We start from the raw sequence: 24877 nt of genomic DNA on the forward strand, positions 1-24877 counted from the left end.
CACATTAAGAGAGAAATATGTATTTTTGTCTTTGTGTCTCTCTCCAGGCTGCTGAAAGATTCAGACTAGAGCCCAGATGGTAGATTTCAATTCCTTTATTTTTGTTAATCAAAGATATATTGGACCCTGAATACAGGATAAGCGGTAGATGATGGATGGACAGATATATTGGTATGGGTGTGCATGGGAAGTAATGCAGACTGCCACCAGGGGGAAATCAGGATTTTTATTTGGCTTCAAAACAAAGATAGGTTTGAGACAATTTAGAAAATGTTCTACAACATCTGAGAGGGCAAAACAAGTTTACGTTTAAACTGTAAAATGTCCTTCTCAGAACATATTTTGGACATCTTTTCTATAACCAAATAAGTACCATAGTGCTTTTATTTTTGTAAACCCACACGCTGCTTCATTTGACAAATAGTCGCTTGATTTGACATTAAAACAAGCATATTTCCCAATTGTGAGGACATTTTAAAAAGATCATTGAAATAAATAATACAAACATTAATACATTTAAAAATATCAACCAATGCCCAATGAGGACATTACACCAAGCTAATATGCACAGAGTCTGCATGCATGGCTGCTCACAACATATTTAAGGAAACATAAAGGCATCACAGAAACTGCAGTGCTTGTCACTAAAAGTGATTTGTCACACAAATTGGTCAGGTTTAAAGGCACAAAGCAAGCCATATAGGAATAGTGCAATACCCTGAGAAAAGATTCTGAATGATACAGCCAATCAGCTGTTGGAATGGAAAAGCCATTTCGCAAACAGGCATCAGAATATATATTTTTGCACAAACATGCTATCGGGTCCAGTGTAAACAGGACTGTAGTTGTATATCAGCGCTTTGCGCTCCTCCTCCTCAGATTCAAACCTGTGAAAGTTCTTCCTGGCTGTAAGGAGAGAAAACAACATTTACAGACGACAAAGACTCCATCATACATACTGACGACTTCATCAAGGAACCAAACACAAAGTTCATACCTTCACCGACAAAGAATTCAGCCATGTAGAAGGTGGTCTTGACCGCTGATGGAGAGTGTGGAATGTAAGGTCTCCTCGATTCAAATGCATTTTTCTCCGGATGCCATTGTGTCCCATAAATTGGGTAATCATATGCTGCCGAGGTGATGGAAGAGAAAGTATTCATTAAACACAGTAACCTCAGGTGTTACTTTGCTTTTAAATGTGTACAGGTAGGTGTACCTACCTTCCACCGTTGATACAAACTCCGTTTCTCCGTCTGTATTCGTGGAGAGAACTTTGTAGAAGTTTTTCAGCTCCATATTTGTGTTGTGAGTCTGAAAGAAACAGAGAGGTTACTGACAATGCACCCAATTAAATTACACCCTGCTTTCTATGTTCTGAGAAAAGAATTTCACATTTCACCTCAAACCAGTAATAATGGTGTTCTCTAGCAGTGCTGTGGCTCTTGCACTCCGTACTCTTTATTAAACATGTTGTTGGTAATGTTTTCTTATCATATTATTCATGAAAAAAGCATACCAGCACTGACAAACTCCACGTGTGAGAGTTTTCCGTCAGCGGCTCAGAGGCCAGATCTTCCATGAGTTCAGCTGGGAAGCCTTTAAACATCCTGCTGTCTTTGGTTTCTGGAAATGGGACATGATATTATTATTAACTTTAAATATGTTCTAAAAAAAGATGTTTGTTTGAAAAAACTATTTATTATTAATGCACTTTGTATAAAGACGTTTATTCTCTGAAACTATAGTTCTGATTAAAATAATAGTCTTAATGTACCTTCATATTATATATCCCCACCACAAATGGGACGATGTTAACATTACAACAATGCAACAAGACTTCTCTCATTGATAAGTGATCAGTATTAGGACAAAGCCGTACCATTAGTGAAGCTCAGAGGCAACTGTGCACTGCTTGTGTTGGTGTACGACAGTACTGTCTTTCTGCTCCTTAAATACATCAGCTGTTCAAATCCAAGACATGTGCCCCACACAGGAAAATAGTCGCCCTTCTTGTTTGCCTGAAACGTCACATACGGCCTGCAGCATTATCCAGCATCAACATTTACATTTAGTTACGAATGTTTGACACGCTTACCTCAATAGCAAGCTGATAAAAAATGTTTGCAGCTCTTTCAAAGGCAGACGAGATGACGCTGGCCCGTCCGCCTGGGTAAAGGATCCTGTTAGAAAGAAAGGAACAAAACGTGATGTTCCTTTCTTTTCTTTTTTTAAATACATAGGGGTGGTGGTGGACAAAATAACAAACCCTTATAACAGAATACAGTTGAAGCCTTCAGGTGTTAATGTAATTTAATGTGGCATATTTTTAAGTGCTTTGTGACTTCATCACATTCCACATGATATAGGCCTAATACCCAATGTTCAGCTATACTATATTTAAGCAATAACTCACAGCAGTAAAATGTTTTTATTCATAAATAACAATGTTCACCATAAAATAGGCCCTCATGGTTCGTTGGTTTCGTTTACGAGCAGATCACGCGTGTTCAAATTACGTTGGCGAGTATCCTCTTTAGTAGCTTAGCATGTCGTTAAGCAGGTGGACATTTTTTCTGGAGATTAGCACGCCTCACTCCACTCCTAAATCGAGCTTATCTGTGTCCATTTTGTAGCGGGTGTTTGCAGCTAACTTCATTGCTTTTGGTACATCGTATGTATTGTTTTGCATTTCCTCACATGAACCCGAAATACTTCTGGTCCGCCATCTTGAAAGCCTTTTCGAAGCTTTATAGAGTGGCGAAGTTAGCCCTTTCCGGTGGACCGCAGTGGGACTCATATTTCGGAAGAAAAAAACTAATACAAAAAGAGACAAATATTTTTTTTATCCCCTTAGGATTGTACCATAATTTCTACGTCGGTCAATTTAAATAGTGATGGCTAAATGAAGCTTTACGGAGCAGCGAAGCTTTCAACACAGGTGTGTCAAAAAAGGTTCCTTACTCAGAGCTTTTCAGAGATCGATGAGGACCTCTACTGGTGAATGTGAGGGCATGCACTCTTTCAAAATGTTTCACCAACGACCAACACATGAATCTCGTCAAGGCTTATGGAGGCTTTGTGCAGTATAATGAACATTGTAAGAAGTGTTCTGTATTTTTACTGGTGCTTGTGTTGAGGTGGTTGAAGTGACTTAAAGTGGGACCAGTGAAGTGTATAAACAGTGGGATATTGGTGATGGGTCACTGTATCACTGCAACATCATCCTGATGAACAAACTGGGGAAAACAAGCACTTCAGGAGGTATTTTCTTCAAAACAGTGGCCTTAAAAGGTCCATTAGATTTCAATACCGAGAAATATGGCCATCTCCCAACTGCAATGCCAACACAAAATCTCTGTTATTTTGTCCACTCCCTCTGACACATCCAGTCAGCAAATACAAGAAATTAATTATAAATTTCCACATAGCCTTATATCTCCCTCAAAGCTAAAGCATTGAGGTTTTGACCTCTTAATAACACATTTACCCGTTAATGGAGTTGAACACTGTCTTATACTCCTCCAGTGTCCGGTTAAGCCTGTAGACATGAAAAAGGGCAGGTTAAAGGTTTAAGGCTGCGAACGTCTTTGTAAACAGGATGTTACAAAAGCTCTTATGTGTGTAGGAGTAGATAGATGGATAGTAACTCACATGACAGGCACAACCCTCGCTCCTGCTGACTCCAGGAACTTGACGTAAGAGGCAGCAATGTAAGCAGTTTCATGTGGTTTTGGGAAACGAACTTCTTGAGTCAGTATTCCTTTTGAGAGAAAAACACAAGTAGTTTAATCACTTAGTCCTACATGACACTTCTCTAGCTGAAGCTGGCAAGAAACCAAATTCTGATTCTAATTGTTAACGCCACTTCATGAAGAAGCACCTGTCTCACGTCACGCAAAACCTTAACTCCTAAATGGTAAAACTATACATAATACATGATTTGAAAAAAACAGTTCTGCGTGTAAATGCTGAATCTCTGAAAGTGGTCCTGTCTGCACTAAACTTAGGCTATTCTGTAAAATGTAAAAAAAAAAAAAAAATGCGTAGGCCTATTTATAAGGCACCGCTGAGAGTTAATTTGTGTGTACACTTGCCAAAAGAAAAATCGCTCTGTCATCAGCCATGTTTTTCATTTTGGTGTCTTATAACTGGACAGCTAGCTAGGAGATTGGAAGTTGGAATTTCAATATCCAAATCCATTCTTGGGCTGCGTTCGAAAAGTCAAACAATTAGGTCCTAACTCCTATTCCTGAAATGACTGCGGTCCTCAGAGAATCCGACTGGAATTCCACTAAGCTACGTCATGATTATCATGATTGAGGTGAGTCTGCGCTGGAGAAACTACAATAATGCACTACAAAAAGCGCATCATCTACTTCTCCCCATGTTGTTGGTTCTATAAACAGCCGGTTCACTGACAGGCTTCAGTTCCAGCAGCTCCTCCTTCCTGTTTGACTGTTCAAACACAATTCAAATAACTTTATGTCTGTAAAAGTAGGTGTGATAAAAGGGATTAAAGTAAATGTTAAATATGCAAATACACATGTTTGTTTTCATGAACAGCTGAGGTGTGGCACTTTAAATACTGCTCTCGCAAGGAATTGTGGGTCGGCGTAATCTCCTTTCCTTTCATAAAGGAAGATCCATTGTATCCTGAAAAAAAAAAATCGTTCAATGGATACAGAATTTCATGTAAGCCTAGATTTGAAAATGAAAACAAAAAAAAAATTAAAAAAAAAAAATCGCTACTAAAAAAATGTGTCATAAGTAGCAGCCTCATTCACTTCCATTAGGGCACCGGTGAAAGTCAGATGGGGGAGGGGTTTGTTTACATAGCTGTACCTCTGCACGTGACCGGTTGAGCTGAGCCTGCTTGTCCGAAGAGATTTTTGCGGTTGTCTTGTTAGACTACTGCCCTAACGTTGTCGGGCTCGGAAAAGGTGAGATTGAGATGTATAACAAATGATCACCATCAAGTTTTCCGAAATGAATAAACATTTTCATAAATCCATGTTCAGTTTGCCACGTTAAGCCTAAATAATCAGACAGCTAGCTAGCAGCTAATTTTGCTACATGTCTGATAGTTTCTAACATTTCGTCTTAGCAAGCAGAATGAATGATGGAAGTAATGCATCTCATGCATTCTTTCATTCGAAATGGTTAAATGACTAAACCTTATGAGTATTTTGTCTACAATGTGTAGGGGTGATGAATTAATCAGCCTCATATTTTAGCATTTAAATTACATTTAAAACGAGGAGCAGCCACAAGCTTCCAGACATGAGGAAAATGTGGACCAGGAGGAACCTTCAAATATGACATGAAAGTACAGGGTTTAAGAGCTGCAAGCTTAATAATTGTAATTAAAAAAAGCAGGCTATTTTAGAGATCCTTTTAAATACCTTGGCTGAGCAGAACATAAATACCACTGCTTCTAGAGCAACTGCCCCTCAAAATCCCTGTGTACGTCACAAGTGCTGCAGTAACGCGAACACTTACCAATCACGGGTCTGTCATTTCTTTTGGCGGAAGAAAAGCTCAGTAGACACGGAAGAGAAACGACAAGCAGTGACAAGATCATTTTACTCAGATTAAAAGTACATGCAGCACGCTAGAGTGTCGCGGTTGGATTGCAAACGGGGACGTAGCCGATCACGTCGCCTCCTAATTTCTCCCTTCAAAATAAAAGCATCCGTTTTGACAAATAAACGAATAATAAACTAGCAACATCCAAACATATGTTGTATTATATTTCATGTGATAGCAAATATTAAAATCTATTTGTTTATTTAAAATAAATACCCGTTTTAGTTTCATGTCAAAACTTAAAGCTGTAGTCTACGATTTTAAAGATTTTTCAATTGAGCCAAAATGCATCCAATAGTAGTGTAGTGAATGACCCGGTGGGGTGGGAAGATGGGGCGAGTGATTGTGCTTTTTTCAAACCTTTTAAATCGTAGACTAGAGTTTAAATCAATGCCAAGTGTTCAAGACAGCACTTTGCTGATCGCGTCTCAGGTCATGACATCCGGTCTGATTACTGACTGTAAGGCGGGTTATGTTTACACCAGCAGAAGTCAGTTTATCATGTAACTGGCTAATGACGTCATCGGTCAACACCCGAGTGCGAGACAGGATCCAGGCGAAGTCGATGTGGAAAAGGAAGTAGTCAGTACAAGAGTAGACCAGAGAATATGTCTGGTAGTCTGTAGAAAGTACCCAGTAGGGACCATCGGGAACACCTGCACACAGATATGGATGATGGGAGATTAAAACAAGTATTATGTTTCATGTTATGATGGTAAAACATATGAGCTCCACAAATAAACACAATCTATTTACCTTTAAAGAAGCTGACACCCAGAATAGCAGGTTGAGATGAGTTTTTAACTCTGGCAACACCCTCAATGGAATTTCTCTTCCCATTAGACCTGTTTGGAGAGGACGAGAGGGAGAAAAGGTCAACTCATGTCAATAAGGATTTCCCTTGAATGCTACAAGAAATCCATCCACACTCGTTCCCGTGCAAAGAAAAAGATGAACAGATGAATAAAAATAAAGAGCAGGACAGTTCAATCCTTACAGCAGCTCTGAATTACGAACTTTGACCTTCCCATCAGCGAGCAGACTGTATGTAGCTTGGTTACATTTCCCTCTTTCAAACGCAGCTGGGAGCTTCTCTATTTCATACCAGGTCCCCATATACTGGAAGGAGAAGAGCGTGTTAATCAGCAGCTGTATGAGTTCATAAGATGCTAAAAACTATATCGGTTTGTATCAAATACTCCTAAATATCAAATAGACAAACTGCCCGACTGACCCAATAACAAAATCAATAGTTACGTAAAAGTCTCCAGTATTTGACCTTTGCCACATCGAAGTCTTCTTGAACTGAAGGCTGGGGACATTTGCCAAAGTGGAAAGACTGAGCATCAGCTGCTCCAGCAGTCAGGAGGAACACAAGCAGGACCTTCACATCAGAGTTACAAGAGTTCATAGGGTTAAACCGGGTTCAGTCTTTTTGTTAATAAAAGTGAAGAAAAATTATAGTACCTGGAATCCCTTCATGTCCAAGTGGCCAAAAGAGCAACCTCACAAAATTTTGTCAAAGCAAATCAAGAGCACACTGTGCTACTGTCCTACTACTGTATCGAGTACTCTAATGTACCAGTGTAGTACAAGCTGAGTGCTTTTTGTTTTCTTTGGATGTATTTTTTCTTTTCATGCCCGGACTTTGGAAGGAAAACATGTTTGAACAGTTATATTTGAATACTGTTCACACTCAGTATGACTCACTGCTGTTACCACTACTCAAGTGACTAGCACTTTTCCAACCCCCCCAGGCTTTTTAATCATGTAGTCAAAAAAAATATATAAAAAACAACATCAAACATTCAGCCAATGTCGTCTTCAGTTGTAGCTCTGAACGTAGCTTGCTCTCTCCACGGTGTTAAACAGATCCAAACACGAGCACCGTCATATTTATTTTGGGCCAGGAAAGAAACTGTGTACTTATTTGAGTTATTTTCTGAATTGAGAATGAAACAAGAACAGTGAACTATGAAAAGAGAAACATTTATTCAACAAAGCACCAATATTTATACAAAAACATGACTTACTTCCCTCTGAATTTCTAGTATTCTTTTTAGTAGTATTTTTTTTTTCAGCATGAAAATATTAAGCTTGGTTAAATTTCATCTCTATGGCAGGTGGGGTTTTGTTTTGACTGTTGTCAACATTCTCCAGAGATAATAAATCATAAAAAAAAAACTGTACAAAAAATAGAAAAGAAAGCGAGAACAGTCATTTGACAAACAACAAACGATAATTTACATTCTTAAATTTAATCATCTGATTTCATGTTATGTGCTGTGACAGTATAAATAAATTAAATAGCCTATTGAGAGAAAGAGCTGCTAGGATGTGAGATCACCAAGATGGATGAAAAGCTACAACACAAACAATGTTGGACTAGAAAATAGTTTTTAAAATAAAGTACAGTGCATCAAAAACATGACTTTGGTGGCAACACTGGTTGTCTGGTCTTCCATCTGCTGGACGGGGGGAAACGATGCGAGTCATGGAAACAAATTTCTTGCCCTTAAAACAATTCTAAAATTTTATTAAAAAAAAAAAAACTCTCCATGACAACCTGTAAACAAAAGAGTGAAAGTAGCCTTTTATGCTTCCATCACAAAAGTCTTTGGTCTTTTTTTTTTTTTAAATGCAGGTGCAGATTCCTGCAGCCGCTGCATCTTCAGTCTCTTGAACAACAAAGAGACTTGAAACCTGAAAAAGAGAAACCTCAACACACCTCAGTCACTATGTGGAGAAAAAAGCCATTTGTGTTACTTTATAAAACGACACAGATGCGTCTTGCATTGCAGAATGAGTCCACTTTCCTTTGAATAAAGGGTAATGGTGCTCATGAACAAGTAGAACTGCTGCTAAGGAGACTGGCAGCCTCCGTGTTGCATTTAACGTTATGTGCCACCGGGTTGAACATGAGAAGAAATCTTCTGGATCGTTACTTTAAGGCGCAAATGATTCCACTTCCACATCGTCATGTTAGTTTACCTTCAAGGATTTTATCTTTGCTATTTTCTCTTAACAATAATATGATGTCAGAAGTAGGAGGAGAACAATTTATACTAATGTGAAACGTGGTCCTGTTTTAAAAACCACAGAATGCTACACGTAGCACCAAAGATGTGCTGAAAACTACATCCTTTTTTCAGGAAAGATGCTCAAATCTTATCCCCGAGTGTTCAACGTTTACGGCGGCTGGCATGGTGGAGTGGTATTGGGGGGTTGGGGGGGGGAGTTTAAACGTTTTTGTGGGTCTCGATGCAAAGAATGATGTACTGGTGGGAACAGCTCCGCGTCTGCTGGCCCAGGAGCAGACCTGAGGTGAGGCTCGACGACTGGCCCATGACAGACATGTGGTCCGCTCGCCACGTCTCACAGTGCTTGTCCACCACTCGGAGACCCCTGCTGGTGGAGCCGTGCCAGATACTCTTCTGAGGCCTGAGGAAAAATAAAAAGCAACATGAAACAACAGACAGACACAAACAAACAAGTAGGAAGTTGATCAAGTTTACCAGAAGGGGTCCGCTATAACATCCCGCCCATCGAAGGAGTAGATCGGTACCCTGGCGTCCATTGCTCCCCCGTCGCCATTAAAAATTGACCGCCAGTTCCTAAACATCACATCTCCCTAAAGGAGACACACTGTGGGTTATAGACAGCCGGAACTTCCTGCATGATACAAGTTAAATGCTAATAGTGGTTTGACAGCAGCCTCACCCTGAGGTTGGTAACTGGCAGAGTTTCCCGGAAACCAGGATGGACCACATGTACCAGGTCTTGCCTGTGGGAGGAAATGAAGGCGCGGTAGTTGGGAGCCAGCCCCATGGCCTTGGCTTGCTCATAACACATCCGGTTGGCTACGTCGAGCCCCATCATGTCGCCGGAGTGGGGCTGGTTCAACGCCACCAGGTTGAGCTGGAGGGAGAGGAAGCAACAGATCCCTGTTAGTCCACGGTACGATACCAGAGTCCTGTATATCACTCCTTAACATGCTGTAGTCGGTCACAGGCTTCATGTGTTTGGACATATTTGTAAGAGGAATAAAGAGGACACATAAACATACACATTTTCCTTGATCTTTTATAAAAGCATGTGCTACATTATATGATTAATCACAAAGAGTCAAATAAAGCCAATTCGGTCATTTAAAATAATACCGACTCTCACCCTTTCGTTCACTGAACGTATTCTTTCCATCTCCTCTCCTCTTATTTGATGTGCAACTCGGGGCTAAACGAAAAAAAAAGAGATGTTAAATGGATGAATAATGCATAGGACGTACAACGTTCCGCAATAGCAGTATTTTACTGAGCAAAAAGCCGTAAAACAAGCGGCAAGTACCTCATCTTGTGGAATAATGTTATTGGAGAGGTAGATCACACTGCCGAGCTGCGGAGTCAAGAAACATCAAGACTGTAAATCCGATATAATGTGTCATTTGAGCTCATGTTGTTCTGACATGAATTGTGCGACCAACAACCAGTTTGTTTGTTACTTTATATATGCACACATGAATGGATTATTGAATGGGCCTTCCCTCGTGGGCTCAAAGTGTTGGGACGCCCTGGCCTTCAGCTACAAAATGTCACACAAAGAGTACGCTGCAGCTAAATTTCAGGTGTCAGATTTACCAAACCAAAATATAGAAGCCTAGTCCAAGTCTGTACCTGTATCTCCTTCCATCCCTGGGAGACCTTGAGGAAGAGACTTCCCGTTGCCGTGACGTACGTCAGAGTTCCCTCTGCATCCCTGACGGTGTGCTGCATCATACTCTCACGGGTCGCAAATGTTTTCAGCTGAGAACAAAAGAGAATCTCTACTTTTATATTGATATGATATTGATTTTTTACATCTGAATGTCATGTTTTCATGCTTATGTTCATAGCATGTTGATGTATCATTTATATGAGGTTCAACAACAAGGCCAGGAGAAACAAGTTCACTTACAGATGCTGGGTTACCCGAAGGTCCAGGAGGTCCAGCTGGTCCAGCGGGTCCAGGGGGGCCGGCAATGGTCAAACCTGCCATTACAAAAATGTCAACACCTTCTCCACAAACTTAGACTTAGAAGATCTCTAAACAGGACAACATTTTGCTCTGACATATGTAAGACTGCTGAATTATACCTGAGCCATATCTTGAGGTTGATCCAGAGGGTCCTGGAGGCCCCGGTGGCCCAGCAGGGCCGACCGGTCCTGGTCTGCCATAGCCTGGATAACCCGGTGAACCTGGCACCCCAGGGTGGCCTGGTGGACCCACCACTGACTCTCCTTTGGGTCCCTGGAATGTGTGAGGAACGAAAACTACCATGAAGTTCGTCAACGACCTTGTATTCCATGACTATGAGAGGATGACGAGATGACCCCGAGGTTCTAAACACTAACTGTGACGTACTGTTGACATACTGTTGACGAAAAAAGTGGGCACTTAAAAAAACAAAACAACAACTGGATGATTAAATATGATGAACACTAACATTTAAATAAAAAGCATAGCAGACTTAATTAACACGAGGAAGTTGTTTAGCTTTAGTAAAAACATTTTTTGACACAAATGTGTTCGGTGTGTATCCATGAAATCTTGACTCACCACAAGTCCCGTTCTCCCAGGGGTACCTGGTTGCCCGAGCAACCCCTCCTCCCCCCTGTCTCCCTTCTCTCCCTTAATGCCTTGTTCACCTCTCGCCCCCTGCGATGGCACAGGAAAACACACACACACACACACACACACACACACACACACACACACCTTGAGGGAGAGTCCGATGGCACATAAAGCAAGCATGTCCTCAAACAAAAAGTTAAAAACGTACCCAGCCTCCCCTGGGAAGAAAAGAGCCTGGAACAGAGAAAATAGAACAGGGAGTTATAACTAATGATGTTGGGGAAGTCAAGGCAATAAAGAAATAAGACAGAATGTTCTTCCTAAGATAATATCAGGCCTTTGAATTCACTCCTTGTATTGTTTCATGTCTAAACAGTGGAAAGCTGTTATAAATGTGAACTCACTTGGTGGCGCCGGCATCCCAGGAAGACCTATCTCTCCCTTTTCCCCTTTTAGTCCCGTCTGACAGTTGCCTTGGAGACAAAGAGACACTATTAAATGAATTGTTTGTCGTTACATTTGATTTGTTGTTGCAGGAATTTATTTTAAATGTTAAAAAAAGTGTATTGCAAGTATGTAATAAACTGTTTGCACAGCTTCTATCCTGAGTATTCTGTGAAGTAAATATAATTTATGGCAAAGAAAAGACATGACCCAACCTACCAACTGCAATGGTTCCATCGGGATTAAGCTGAAATAATGGAGCGCACACACATTAGCAGCAGTCACTGATGACTGAATGAATCATACATACATCTCAGTGAAACAAATGTGAAAACACAGTCCATTATGATACATCCCATCATCCAATCTGTGTTGTTAATATATTATAATCATCATGCAGAAGACTTTCTGTGGATGTAAGTTTAGTACTACCTCATTTGTGGACAGGCAATTACCCTTCACCTTCCCAGACTCCACATGCAGCATGCAGGTATATTTCAGAACCATCCGGGAACAGTTCTGAGTGATCAAAGGTTAGGCAGCTGCAGCGTTACACGGAGCAGAACATGCACTTCACGTGTACACAGAAGGAGAAGAGACAGAGAAGGTGAGGACACTTGTGATGAGGACAAATGTCTGAATGGACTCAGCAGACAGTTAATTAGATACATCAATGAAATCCTGAGATTGTTCCGGCAACGGAGGTTTAATAAAGACGAACGGCCACTTAGGATGCAGCTTAGACTTCACTCTAAAGGCCTGAATAAATAGTAGTTCAGTCTAGACATTGATTATTATACATCTTGTGCTAAAGGACATAAAACAGCATATCTCATAGAGATGAGTCTTTCTTTTAAAACCTTCAGCTGTGAGTAGAATGAAATATATGTTATAGAATATAGACACCCAGAAGGATGACAGATGATATAAAATTGGATTTGCCATTAGAAATGAATAAAGTGAAATTCTCTGGCACAGATTATAATAAAAAGCTTTTATAAATCAAGGTTTTTTTGGAAACTTACAGCCATTTTGCAGTGAGGTCTGGGAGGGATGGGGAACACGGTCTTCAGGGAACCAGGGGAAGGAAAAGGACAGTGAGCACATAAATAACACAAGGGGTGAGAATTGAGTCATATGTGTGTTGATGAATGTGTCCGGCTTACTCCTTTGGGGCAGTTGAATATTCCTGGACGTCCCGGCGGCCCGGGAGGGCCAGGAGGTCCCTAAACATATTTTCAGGTGATTATACAATCAAGAAAGCATATTAACATTACATTCAATTTATGCCAATAGACAGTAACTCAAAGGGGGAAACATGGTACTATAAAAACAAAAAGTTATATCATTATCAAAGTGGCACAAATCCATCATATTCTACTTAATAACAGCAGATTTCATTTGAAGATTCTGAAACAGATTTTTTTTGTATTCTTTTACGTCTACAGTATGTTCACGTGCTTTTAATGCGGTTCTGGTGTGTGACTCACAAGCACGCCAACAGAGTCCCCTCTCTCTCCTTTTGGTCCGATCATGCCTGGACGTCCCTACACACACGCACACGCACGCACACGCACACACAGACACAGACACAGACACAGACAGACACAGACACAGACACAGACACAGACACAGACACAGACACACACACACACACACACACACACACACACACACACACACACACACACACACACACACACACACACACACACACACACACACACACAATTTTTGGGAAATTGGGAATCAATGTATGATTAAATTCAATGTAACTATCAAACAGCAGGTTCAGATGCTTACATTGTTGCATGAAAGGAACATAGAAATGATAGATTTTTAACTTAAATGCCAATGAAATGTCAGTGTCCGTGTGCCCTTTTAATCAAATGAAATGTTTGTCGAGTTCATGCTTACAGGTCTTCCAGGAAAACCAAATTCTCCTCTGGGTCCTGCTGGTCCAGTAGGCCCCTGTTAGGAATAAAAAACTAAGTGAGTGACAGTATTTCTGACATGCGTTCATCATCTTCATCCAAAGCAGTGGAAACAATTTTATGTTAATGGTCTGGTTGCTCGCTGCTAGTACTTACTGTAATTCCAGCGGGTCCACGTACGCCATCATCTCCCTACAAAACCAACATTTAAACACATTTTAACAGCTCCAAATGAAAATATATCAAAAACCATGCCAGTAAGCTGAGGGCCAAAATTATAGAAATGACCAGAATCTTGAAGTAAAAAACAAACAAATATAACCTTGATTCCTTTGGGTCCATCCCGGCCTGACATCATGGCTCCATCGGCTGCGATGGCAAACCCTGGCTCACCCCTTTCACCCTGCATGCAAACACACAAGTAAACAAACAAACCAGATGCAGATAGAGAAAGGCAACATGCAGTTATCTTAACTTTTATTACACTGTATGCAGACAAATAAGAGGATGCATCATGTCCTTCACATATACTCTGCTTAGATATTGCGTATGAGCAGAAACAAATCTTGTCCCACTTACTTTCAGCCCTGTAGGTCCCTGAACTCCTGGTAAACCAACGTCCCCCTTTGGACCCTGTGGTCCCTGCAAACAGTTGGGAAATAAAACTTGAGACATAAAGTCCTTTTAAAATAATTTGTGTAGATGTAGTCCCATCTGTGTTTGTGCACTCATTTGTATCATGTGCAAAGCTGCTGATGTTCCTTCTGTTTGGAAGACGAAAGCTGACAGCTGAGAGCATTAACTAGAACAATTGTAACACAAACCAACGACAGTTATCAAACCACACAATCTCGCCACCGAGATGGTTTGGTTGCTGATTGAAGATATTTTCGTCCGATACTCACAGCGGATCCCTGAGCTTCGAAAATCCCTGAGAAGTTGAAGGCGCCATCTGTATCGTTAAGTAGAAGCTGGATATGAGACAGAAGGACAATGTTGTCATTGGAATCAAACCCACTCACTGATCAAATCTATCTTTGACTATACACAGGTAGAACGTTTACAGGTGCTGCTTACATCCTGGAGGTTGATCAGGGGTCCTGGTGGTCCAGCTGGTCCTGGAGGGCCAGGTAGACTGAGCCCATCCTGCCCGCTCTCCCCCTAAATAAATAGTTTGAGCCTTTTAGTAAATGGCAAAAACGTAAAAAGTGGGTGTGTCCACGTGTGCGTTTGAGCTGGTCTCATGTGGTTTTACCTTTTGTCCTGGATCTCCTTTGGTCCCCGTTGGTCCCTGTTTATGACACGAGATAAGAAACACAATCTCAAAGTTAAACATTCACTAAGTGGTCTATTTTTACCGGCTTATCTTTAATTCTTATAGTTTTTTTGTCAGTTAGCCAAACGTCTTTGTATAGTTGAGAATGTTACAATGGAAGTAGAAATGCAAAAGATGTTTCAAAGATTGTTTTAGAAATGACATCCATTAACTGATATCAGATCAGCTTTTAAATAAACTGATATTTCCAGTTATCTATTTGACCAAACGAGTGAGTAAAAATCAGCCGGAAACATTTATAAAAGCTGACATTTTAATGAAATCCTTAATCTGTTCTTGTATCTTTTTTGTTCATCTAGTTACCGACCTCTTCCCCCTTTAATCCCTCCAGTCCTGGGAAGCCTGGTGGTCCTGCAGCACCTGCCTCCCCCTACAGACACCACAAAGAAACATTCATCACTCACATACATCCTTGGTATGAGATAACCTGCTTCCTTCATTCCACCAGTGGGAAAATGCATTTCCCAAAGCTCCATTTTATCGAGTCAAAATGACTTCTGCCTGCTTCACACATTCTCTGAACTAGTATTGGCGATAAAAGATTTGAGCTGATGTTTTGTGATGCTTCATTTCCGTAGGGATGTGGGGATGTCATATCAAATTCAACAGGAACCACAACAGGGGCCACCTGGAGGACAGCATCTCTGCTCTCCTGAACACCGCGCTGCCAAAAGCTGAAATGGCTTGTCACCGTGTGGGCCTTTCACTTTACAGCCGTCTACTGTGACCTCAAAGTTCAGGACATTTAAGAAGCTTGTGCCAACAGCTTGTCCTGAGATAACCCGGACATCTTGAAAAGCAGAACACAACTTGACAGCAGACTCACCTTTTGCCCTGGCTGTCCGGGGGAGCCGTCTAAACCATCTTTACCCTGTGAGACGCAAATATGGAGGGAAATTTAATCAAACGATCACTTACCTGAAGGGATTCACTTTATACCTCTATAGAGTTACGTGGTGTCAGCTTCAGCATTTACAACATGGCATAGCAATAACATGTCTAATCCCAACTCTAAGATTATGTCACATAAACAGCTGTCAGAGTACAGTAACACTGTAAATATCACACACACACACAAACACACACTCACACACACACACACACACACACACAAACTCACCTTAGGTCCTGCAAGTCCAGGGATTCCCGAAGGACCCTGTGTGACAAATACAAGTACATTTATTTGTAGTTGATGATATGATGAAATGACACTGTATGATGAACATGACAGCAAAACACACCACATGTATTCGTACCTGCGGGCCTCTGGAGAGAGCAGCTCCATAACCACTCTGCAACCCGGATCCCTCCAAGTCCTAAAACACATTTGACAGAGTTGGGATGTTGTGTAGATATGATGTTAAAATGAATGCAAGGTCAAGACGTCGAGACAACCAAGCAGAAACAGCCATGATGATATAATGTGAAGAAAAAAAGGACTCATATCAATATCTCCTTATTCCTTATGATATGATACTAATGTTGTCTGTGACAGGGTGAGCTTTAGATTGGTCATTAAGTATTGAAACGGAGCGCACCTCAAATTCCAAGGGGAGGCCTCTCCCAGGGGGACCCGGAGGCCCAGGTGGGCCTCTAGGACCAGGCTGCCCTTGTGAACCCTCTGAGCCTGGTAGGCCTGGAAACCCTGCAGGGCCCATATCTCCCTGCAACAGCCCAAAATCACAAATTTACAATCTTTACAATATGACCTCCTCTGTCCCGGGACCCTCTCATCAGGTAAGGAGAAATAGGGGGGGAAGGAGAGAGTTACTTAAATAAAAAACATGGGTCTGGAAAAAGAATGAGGATGACATAATCAAGATTTTTACCTTTCCTCCTGGTTGTCCGCTTACACCAGTCTCTCCCTGTTCAACAGACGAAATACAATAAAACCACATGAACTACAGCGATGACTGGAGAGACACAAAAAGGCAGAGCAGTCATTAACACACACACTTGTTTACACTCGAGCCCCTTTGCTGTATTAGTCCACGGGGTCATCTCATTAGGAGCTCGGCTCTTTGTGTCAGGTCGTTATCTAGTTTGTGTGTAATTGTTTTCGCTAACGGAGCACTAAGAGGCCGGCTCCAGGGAAATCAGAGCGGGCTCATGCAAAAGGCAGCGTGGTACAAGCCACACAAGCACGACCCAGCTCCTGGTCGGTGTGCTGCACATTCACACAGGAGGAGATTTCAACGGTTGCAAACTTGTATTCATGAGCCCCACCTTGTCTCCTTTCACGCCAGCAGTTCCTGGATCCCCATCTTTTCCATCAACTCCCTGCAAGAGCGACACAACATTAGCTCTTTGCATTCACTGCACAGTTTGATGATTATTAAAGTGCTGGTATATATTCAGAATTTGGAACAAAGGTGCATGGGAACATATTTAACATGGCTAATGGGCTTCCAGGGACTGTAGGATAAACCCTTTAATGCACCAAAAGAGTGCTGCAGTAAATGTTGGATACCTGCGAGTAGTCCATTCACATTTACACAGTTAGTAAAAGCCTCTGGCATTTTAAAGACAAAAGACACATTTCCCCCAACAGATGCTGCAGCTCAGACCATGTTCTAAAAAAGACCTTACAGTGGTTTCTGCTCAAGTGTTGTTACTGTAGGGGACATGACTGATTGGAAACTTTGGCATGAGCGTGCATATAGATATAAAATAGGCACTTATTTATATATTTCACACACACACACACACACACACACACACACACACACACACACACACACACACACACACACTTTACACGTTAATCAACACTGTGCATAAGGATGGAAAGCAGGAAAGCAGTGGATGAACATGGGTTCTCAAATAAAGTTGGGGGAAATACTGTCTTTTCAGGCCCTTTATGGGACCACATTTTAATACCTGACCAGAACCAGAACCAGAACCAGAACCAGAACCAGAGCCACTAAACCATTCCTCAATCACCTGAAAACAGAAGTTAGGTCAGAGATACGAGTGCTGTGAGGCTAATCCTCAGTCAGCGAACTTCAAGAGTAAGCTTTCTCTCCATAAATAAATGGTGCCTCTGCCTTAAAAAAGCTGATGATAGTATATAATATAGTACAGTCGACATCTTAAAGGACTACGTGTTTTGCTCTCACTGATGAATTGTACATGAAACATAGGACAAAAGGGAAAGAATAACTTACAGGCAGTCCAGGTTCACCCTTCACTCCATCCTTCCCATGTTTCCCAGGGGCCCCAGGTGGTCCAGGAAAGATATCCTCAGATTGGGTTCCTGGGGGCCCTGGCAGTCCGGGGGCGCCGGGAAACCCTGGAGGCCCCTGATCAAACAAGATGGCATGTCTTATTTTATATCAACATTATTGTATAAACAATGCAACGTGTCAACCTGGAGCCATATTTGACGAAAAGAACAGGCTGTCGCACAAAACGAAACAAAAGAAAGAGAAAAGTGTGATTGCAATGTGATGGTAAATTCACTCACCCTCATAATCTCTGCATCACTGTCAAAGTCTTCGAATCCAGACCCCTCCTAATGAACACAGAACACCAGCCAACTTAATTCTCCAGTCAAATGTTTCACGTCTAAATGCTTCATATTACGATGCAGTCATGATGATCCCGGAGATTCATAACCAAAAACAAACAAAATCTAAAAAAATAACTAATTTCACATATTCACATGATGAACATTTCATTTTGGACCAAACTTCTGTTTTTATAAACACATATATAAATATTACTGAACAAGGCCAATGAACATAGAGAGAAAAATAGAGCAACAGCACACAGCCGTAGCAGACAATACATTCTGTAACTTCAGAGAAAAACAAAAAGAATGTGTGTTGATGAATGAAAGACAAGGGGACGATCCATATGCTGAAAGACCAGCTGTACTGTGGAACTTTCTCTGAATTCAACAGCAGCAAAGAAGACTGAGAATTAGTGTTGTCCTGGAGAGGTGCATCCCAACTCCACATCATAAATGTGAATGGATATAATAAAGATTAAATGTAATGGATTTCATCTTCTTTATCTCCACTGAAGCCCAATATGTGCTTCAGCCTGAGGCTGGACTTAAGAGATCATTTTGGAATCAAGAAATGAATCAATACAGTGCACCAGATTTTACTAGGGACGGGAAAAAAAAGCTTATTTAATAACCTACCAGGAACCTGGAAGATTTGCTTGGTGGACCTGGTGGTCCAGGAGGACCTGGTAGTCCAACACCAGACTCACCCTGAAGGAGACAGCAATCAGATAATTATTTCTCCATTTAGTAATTAATAACCGATTCAAACACTGGTTTGTTTTCTAAGTTTACAGCTTATAAGTATTTATATTCTGATCACATTCTAGTCTAGCAATCGTGGTATTAAAGAGGGGTATTGTTTACCTTTTCTCCTATTGGACCAGGCTCTCCCTGTAACCCTGGGAATCCTGGAATCCCAGTTGCTCCCTTGGAAAAAGCCAGTTGCAGCTGAACTTAATGCTATGTTGAGTTATCATCACCACAGAACAAGTCATGTTGTATGCAGGAATGATAGAGATAGTGATATCAGGAATGAGGCCAGGACCATAACTTGAACTGTGACTCCCATCGAGAGCCAGAAGTCACGAAATGTAACGTGCTGGATCAGCAGGTAGTATATAAAGTGTAGCACTCTGAATTAGTGCCTGAATGTTAAGAACGGGTACATTCCTGCATCACTTTCCCCCAGAGACACTAAAACATGAAGCTATAAATCTACAAGCCTGGAAAGACTTTACTTACTGGAACACCAGTTTCACCTTTGCTTCCCTGGAGAAAAGATAGAAATAGAAAACCAATCCATCATTTTATCTTTTGACCTGTCAAAGTGACCTAAACAACAGAGCGTGCCAAGTAATGTGTTGCCTTGATGTTGTGTTAACAGAAAGCTACACCGTTGAGACATACAATGCTTTGCAACATTACAAATAAAGCAAACAGATCAAACTTACAGGCTGTCCATCTTTCCCAGAAACTCCAGGTGGACCTGAAGTTCCCCGAGGTCCTTGTGGCCCCCGTGGTCCCGGCTCCCCGCTCTCCCCATCTCCTGAGGCTTGTCCTGGAGGGCCGGGTGGTCCTGGGGGACCGGATGGACCCGGGTCACCTTGTTCCCCTTTCTGTCCAGGAGACACCTGGAGGGGCTGAACGTTGAATAGACGGGATCATAACACGGCATCAAACAGTGTGAGGCTCCAGTTGTAGATACGAGTATTAGCTTTATTGGCTTAATTGATCAACAAACATTTGTGAGTACTGAACAACTACAAAGAAATATGTATCCCTCAAAATCGTAAATACGTCCTGTGCTTTGCATCATCATCATCTAAATTATGAAGAAAATCACTACTTACGGTGTCATGCACAGAGGCCGGAGTACCCATGGGAAATGATTTCACTGTGACAAAGACACAAAGTAAAAAAAAATGAAAAAATATGTCTACATAAAAAGATGATGGCACTATATGAGCATGATTTGAGGGGTGACAGGATTCAGAACAGTAAAATATACGAGCTATTCAAATATGAAACCTTAATTTAGGACAGCTGGGATCGGCTCCAGCCCCCCCGTGACCCTGAATACAGGATAAGCGGTAGAAAATGGATGGATGGAACCTTAATTTAGGGCAGGTCAGGAGAGAGACAAAGAGAGGCTGCTCTGTCTCTTTCAGCACCATCTGCTGGCTAATTTAGGAAATACAAGCCATGGTCATGTTTAACAGCATTACTTCCAAAAGACCAAAGAAATTCTTAGTCATCTGACACTATCCATTCATTTTGAGTTGATTTATTCCACAGATCTGCAAAACCAAGAATCACACAAAAGCACCACTTTAAGTTTCTTGGTAATAAATCATTCAGAATGACAAAGCATACAAAATAACAAATTAATTAAAGCCCATAATGACCTAGGACTTAGAGGGGGCAGCCCTTCTTCCATGCCAGCAAACACCATGTAATAAATTATATATGATTGTGCGTGACATGATTAGGAGGAGGCTTAGATAACGTAATGGCACATACCTGCCACTTATTGCCGCCAAAGACAGATTTCCTAAAATAAAAATATAAAAAAAATGTACTGATGTTCATTTTGTTTACCTCTTACTGTGGTCATATTCACTTCCTGTCCAGGAGTTCCCTCTATGTCTTCGACATCATCATCATCTAGTGATATCTCGGTGGGCGGAGCTGGGACCGGGGTGCTGTAAGTGGGATCCAGCTCTGGGAAGGGCTGGAAAATGACACACGATGTGGTTGCTAAGGCTTCATTTTAGTCAGCAATTTTTTTTTTTATGTGAAAACCTTGCAGGAAATTAGAAGACTAACGAGCCTAAAAAAAATGACAAGATGAGGTTGCTAGGGCTTCGTTTTAGTCATTCAGCAAATGTTTTTATGTGAAAACCTCGCAGGAAACGAGAAGACTAACGAGCCTAACAGGTGTACATATTCAGACTTTTTGATGTGTTCTTAAACGCAGTTGCTCAGGGGGAAAAACAGCAAAGTGAGTGTTTGCAGCAGATGGTCGGAAATGTTTTCTGTTTTTCCATCTTCCACATTTCCAACACTGATGTACTTCAGGTACCATCTACAAAAAATCAGAGGGAACATATTCAATTTGGCAAACAGTGGAACAGCTGTTGAGACATCTCTCTGATTCATCCGGTGAGTATCGGCGTACGTTCCCTTAAGCAAGGCACTGAAATCTCCTGCGAGGCTGAGATTGTGGTTGTGTGATAGTAAAGAGCAGTGATGTGATGTCAAATATGACACGCAGCTTTACCAGAAGTCAACAGAAAGTGCTTAAAATGTGGGAAGAAAAACAGAAAAGGTACTTGTTAATGAAAAAACGAGTAGTCAAATCATTTTACTTCAGTGGAATGTTGAGGCGAGCTGTTTCCTGCCGCTCTCAAGTCTCATCTTCTCATCTAACTGGAAAGTGAAAGTACAAACTTCCAAAAACGTGGAACTATTCTTTAAATAAAATACTGTAGTGCTCTTTTCAAACCCTGCCTCTGTTCTGTTGCCCCTGTTGTATTCATATGCTGGCAGCAGCACATATCGCCATGTTCCAGTCTCCACCAGGCCAGCAAGGATAAGAGCTGTTCTCTTTGGTCCGAGTCCAACCCAGCTAAATGGGAAGAGGTGCGTATGACAGTTTGTATGCACGTGTACCATGGTGTACTCCCTCTCCTCCACAATCTTCTTCACTTCATCTCTTCCCTCGACGTCTTCATATGCATCATCACCGCTTCCGTATCCAGAGGCCTGGTGAGAAAATGACAGCGGGCAAAACAGAAGATAAACATGGAGGAAAAACAGAAATGATTAAATGCTCTGCAAATTGCGTCTGAGCTGGAGCCGCCGAATGAGAAAAACCGATAGAGGAAACAAGTCAAAACTGCAGTTACTCTCACTGAATTAAGAAAACACTTAGAGTGGTTTGTTTCCCAAAACCGAACCAAATAACATTTCTTTTCAGCAGTTCCATTTGAAACATACATACTGTAATTATAATATCAGGTAATCAGCTTTAATGAATAGGGAGGCCATTGTGAGACAATATGTTTAGAGGTAATATAAATAATTAACATTACATTTAGCTGGAATAAGGACAACCAAATACACAAAAGTATATAGACAGCACTGTCTACATACTTTTGTCCATATAGCTTAATGTAGTGCAGTTTTTCCACCAGCAGAGGGAGGAGTAGTTCCATGTCTGGGCTGCTGTGGGTGTGTGTTGACAGTGTGGGTGTTTTTTTCACTCACATAAGGATCGTCCTCCTCACACTGGTCATCCGGGGCCGTGGGATCTGACTTCAGCACCAGCTGCTGGATGGAGCCCTGGAGCGAGAAAGAGGAGTGGAAGAAGAGGAGAGTCTGTGTTATGTTGCGTGTTAATTTACTTCGGTCTGTGTCATTACGTTTCATTAAAAGCTCAGCGTACACTTCCCACGCACGTCGACTCCCCCTCTCAGCGTCACACTTTACCCCCCTCTCCCTCCATCATTACCCCACACACACACGTCTGCACACAATTACACGCACGGCACAATCTAATGGACATTCACAGACATCTGGCCGTGACAACAGGCGTCTCTTCCAGACTGTCCGCCCTCCAAAGACAATCTCCACATCAGTCTTAAAGCAGCATAATACAGTACGGAAATCTGGGTAAATGAACATTCCGAATATATTCACATAATTTTAGAGGACGGATATCATTTGGTCTTGTACCAACAATTAAAACATTTAGATATTAACATTATAACTCATCTACATTTTGTGTTTTAGCTACTCAAACCAAATGCAGTATACAAAACCGGTTTGGAATTGTTGGACCATGTTTGAGTCCAGTAACAGCTGCTGGACATCATGTATTACAGTTCACACTTTAACACTGCAATAGTTTACCGGCGTTGAAGCGCTGATCCTTCTGAATACAAAAGTTGTAATTGAATCCAAAAGCTGTTGAATCCTGTTATAAGAGGTTTATGTTGCTTATTCATTTCATTTCGTGCTGCATATACTTCAAGAACCATCCGTGGATTATTCTGTCACGGCTTTCACCCTTGTGCCTCACCTTTGAGATCATTTTGGCTGCGGTTTTCTTTTTTCGAATTTTGAAAGTTCAACCTCGTCTCCTGTAATAAGCCTACAATAAACTGTTTGGACAAAAAATGTCCCCATTGAAATCCATTTAACACATGTTTTTAATTCCAAGGGCATTACAGCAGAAAAGGCTCCATTCTGTTGTATCAGGCGTTCAATCTAGAGCCCTGGCTTCACAATTGTACATTTTATTATTTTCCACCAGATTGAAACATTTTCTCATGTTGGTCCTTACATGCTATTTTCCTTGTTTCCACCAGGGGCATCACTGCTGTATTTTGCGTTTGATGTAATCATCAAACGCAACATTGATTATCAAAATCAATGTTGTTGCTAACCATTGTATACGGAGCCCTGGAAGTGACATGGGTGTTTTTTTTTTTTTTTTAACTCGCGCGTGCGACTTACTATCTCGCACGTGCGAGTTACAGTAAGTCGCGCATGCCCAGACACCAACTTTATTTTTTCTAAGTCCCCACGCATATGGTAGTCTAACTGACTTCCAGGGGGATGCAGCCACCACTCCTGTAAGTAGTAAGTCGCACGCGCGAGATAATAACTCAAACGCGCGAGATACAGTAAGTCGCACGTGCGAGATAATAACTCGCACACGCGGGATAATAACTTGCACGTGCGAGTTATTATCTCGCATGTGCGGTATAGTAAGTTGCACGCGCGAGTTAAAAAAAACACCCATGTCACCTCCAGGGCTCCGTACCATTGACATATCCCCATTTGTGTAAATAATATTTTCCCTGGCATTTTCATTCATTTTATTGCTGTTTCTTTTTTTATAACAACATTGGCATTATGTAAACAAAGTGGCATTTAAAGGGTTAGGATTCTGAAAATGAATGAATATTTGGTCCTCATGGAGTAATCAGTACTGAAATTCACTGAAAGTGGGAAAAAAAAGTATAATTTTTTATTGTTATTTTTTTTTGTAAGTGGATATTTTTGTCCTTGAAGGACATGGGATGAACAAGGGTTGAGGTGATGCATGATGATGATCATGGTATATGATCATCTTCATCAAAATCATTCTGACACATTATCCCAAAGACTTTTAAACCCTTTAATCTGTTCATAAGAGAAGCGAGAAACACTTCATCTGAAAGAGCAAGGTATGCGTTTTCCAGATCTGAGAGTCAGTGAGCCTGTTGTTATATTAGTAAAGCATTGCTTAAGGCCATTTCAGCCAAGTTTACTGATATTGAGTTCAAGCCAAAGGACAAACGTCTGTTTTTAATGGAGTTGGAGCATGGCCTATGAAATTTAACGGCGGCGAAGGAGTGAGAAATGGAGATGGAGGGGGAAGAATAGCGAGCGAGGGAAAGAGTG

General features: G+C 41.3%; 3 protein-coding genes across 4 annotated transcripts in view; all 3 read right to left on the reverse strand.

Annotated features, from left to right (window-relative positions):
- Positions 1-122: 122 nt before the first annotated feature.
- Positions 123-5628, reverse strand: LOC311028538 (gamma-glutamyl hydrolase-like). Its single transcript, XM_084033164.1, has 9 exons — positions 5503-5628; positions 3655-3763; positions 3491-3541; positions 2099-2183; positions 1883-2021; positions 1520-1626; positions 1224-1314; positions 998-1132; positions 123-906 (listed from the first exon to the last, which is right to left on the reverse strand). The coding sequence occupies exons 1-9, from the start codon at positions 5582-5584 to the stop codon at positions 788-790; spliced, it is 918 nt and encodes a 305-aa protein (XP_083889290.1). The 5' UTR covers positions 5585-5628; the 3' UTR covers positions 123-787.
- Positions 5629-5976: 348 nt separating this feature from the next.
- On the reverse strand, positions 5977-7179 carry LOC311028539 (apolipoprotein D-like; the record flags this gene model as incomplete). Its single annotated transcript, XM_084033165.1, has 5 exons — positions 7057-7179; positions 6869-6973; positions 6587-6708; positions 6346-6434; positions 5977-6245 (listed from the first exon to the last, which is right to left on the reverse strand). Exons 1-5 carry the CDS (start codon positions 7069-7071, stop codon positions 5977-5979), a joined length of 600 nt encoding a protein of 199 aa, XP_083889291.1. The 5' UTR covers positions 7072-7179.
- Positions 7180-7562: 383 nt separating this feature from the next.
- Positions 7563-24877, reverse strand: part of LOC311028585 (uncharacterized protein) — a 51621-nt gene continuing 34306 nt past the window's right edge. The window contains exons 6-45 of one of the 2 annotated variants that reach the window (XM_084033249.1): positions 22694-22768; positions 22097-22189; positions 21023-21155; positions 20275-20318; positions 19876-20064; positions 19667-19693; positions 19289-19351; positions 19061-19132; positions 18377-18424; positions 18078-18212; positions 17791-17853; positions 17137-17190; positions 16740-16775; positions 16449-16574; positions 16167-16226; positions 16031-16066; positions 15737-15781; positions 15218-15280; positions 14830-14865; positions 14652-14735; positions 14480-14545; positions 14154-14216; positions 13897-13977; positions 13731-13766; positions 13558-13611; positions 13131-13187; positions 12807-12866; positions 12666-12707; positions 11860-11887; positions 11601-11669; positions 11405-11430; positions 11182-11280; positions 10719-10872; positions 10540-10613; positions 10260-10388; positions 9934-9981; positions 9760-9822; positions 9310-9507; positions 9105-9220; positions 7563-9030 (exon numbers count right to left, since the gene is read on the reverse strand). In XM_084033249.1, the coding sequence (XP_083889375.1) occupies positions 8829-9030; positions 9105-9220; positions 9310-9507; positions 9760-9822; positions 9934-9981; positions 10260-10388; positions 10540-10613; positions 10719-10872; positions 11182-11280; positions 11405-11430; positions 11601-11669; positions 11860-11887; positions 12666-12707; positions 12807-12866; positions 13131-13187; positions 13558-13611; positions 13731-13766; positions 13897-13977; positions 14154-14216; positions 14480-14545; positions 14652-14735; positions 14830-14865; positions 15218-15280; positions 15737-15781; positions 16031-16066; positions 16167-16226; positions 16449-16574; positions 16740-16775; positions 17137-17190; positions 17791-17853; positions 18078-18212; positions 18377-18424; positions 19061-19132; positions 19289-19351; positions 19667-19693; positions 19876-20064; positions 20275-20318; positions 21023-21155; positions 22097-22189; positions 22694-22768 (3147 nt within the window). In that variant the 3' untranslated portion in view covers positions 7563-8828. The remainder of the gene's footprint in view (positions 9031-9104; positions 9221-9309; positions 9508-9759; positions 9823-9933; positions 9982-10259; positions 10389-10539; positions 10614-10718; positions 10873-11181; positions 11281-11404; positions 11431-11600; positions 11670-11859; positions 11888-12665; positions 12708-12806; positions 12867-13130; positions 13188-13557; positions 13612-13730; positions 13767-13896; positions 13978-14153; positions 14217-14479; positions 14546-14651; positions 14736-14829; positions 14866-15217; positions 15281-15736; positions 15782-16030; positions 16067-16166; positions 16227-16448; positions 16575-16739; positions 16776-17136; positions 17191-17790; positions 17854-18077; positions 18213-18376; positions 18425-19060; positions 19133-19288; positions 19352-19666; positions 19694-19875; positions 20065-20274; positions 20319-21022; positions 21156-22096; positions 22190-22693; positions 22769-24877) is intronic. The other variant, XM_084033250.1, reaches the window with a different exon arrangement.

The sequence above is a fragment of the Eutrigla gurnardus genome, assembly GCF_963514095.1.
Source record: "Eutrigla gurnardus genome assembly, chromosome: 18".
NCBI classification, from domain to species: Eukaryota; Metazoa; Chordata; class Actinopteri; order Perciformes; family Triglidae; genus Eutrigla; species Eutrigla gurnardus.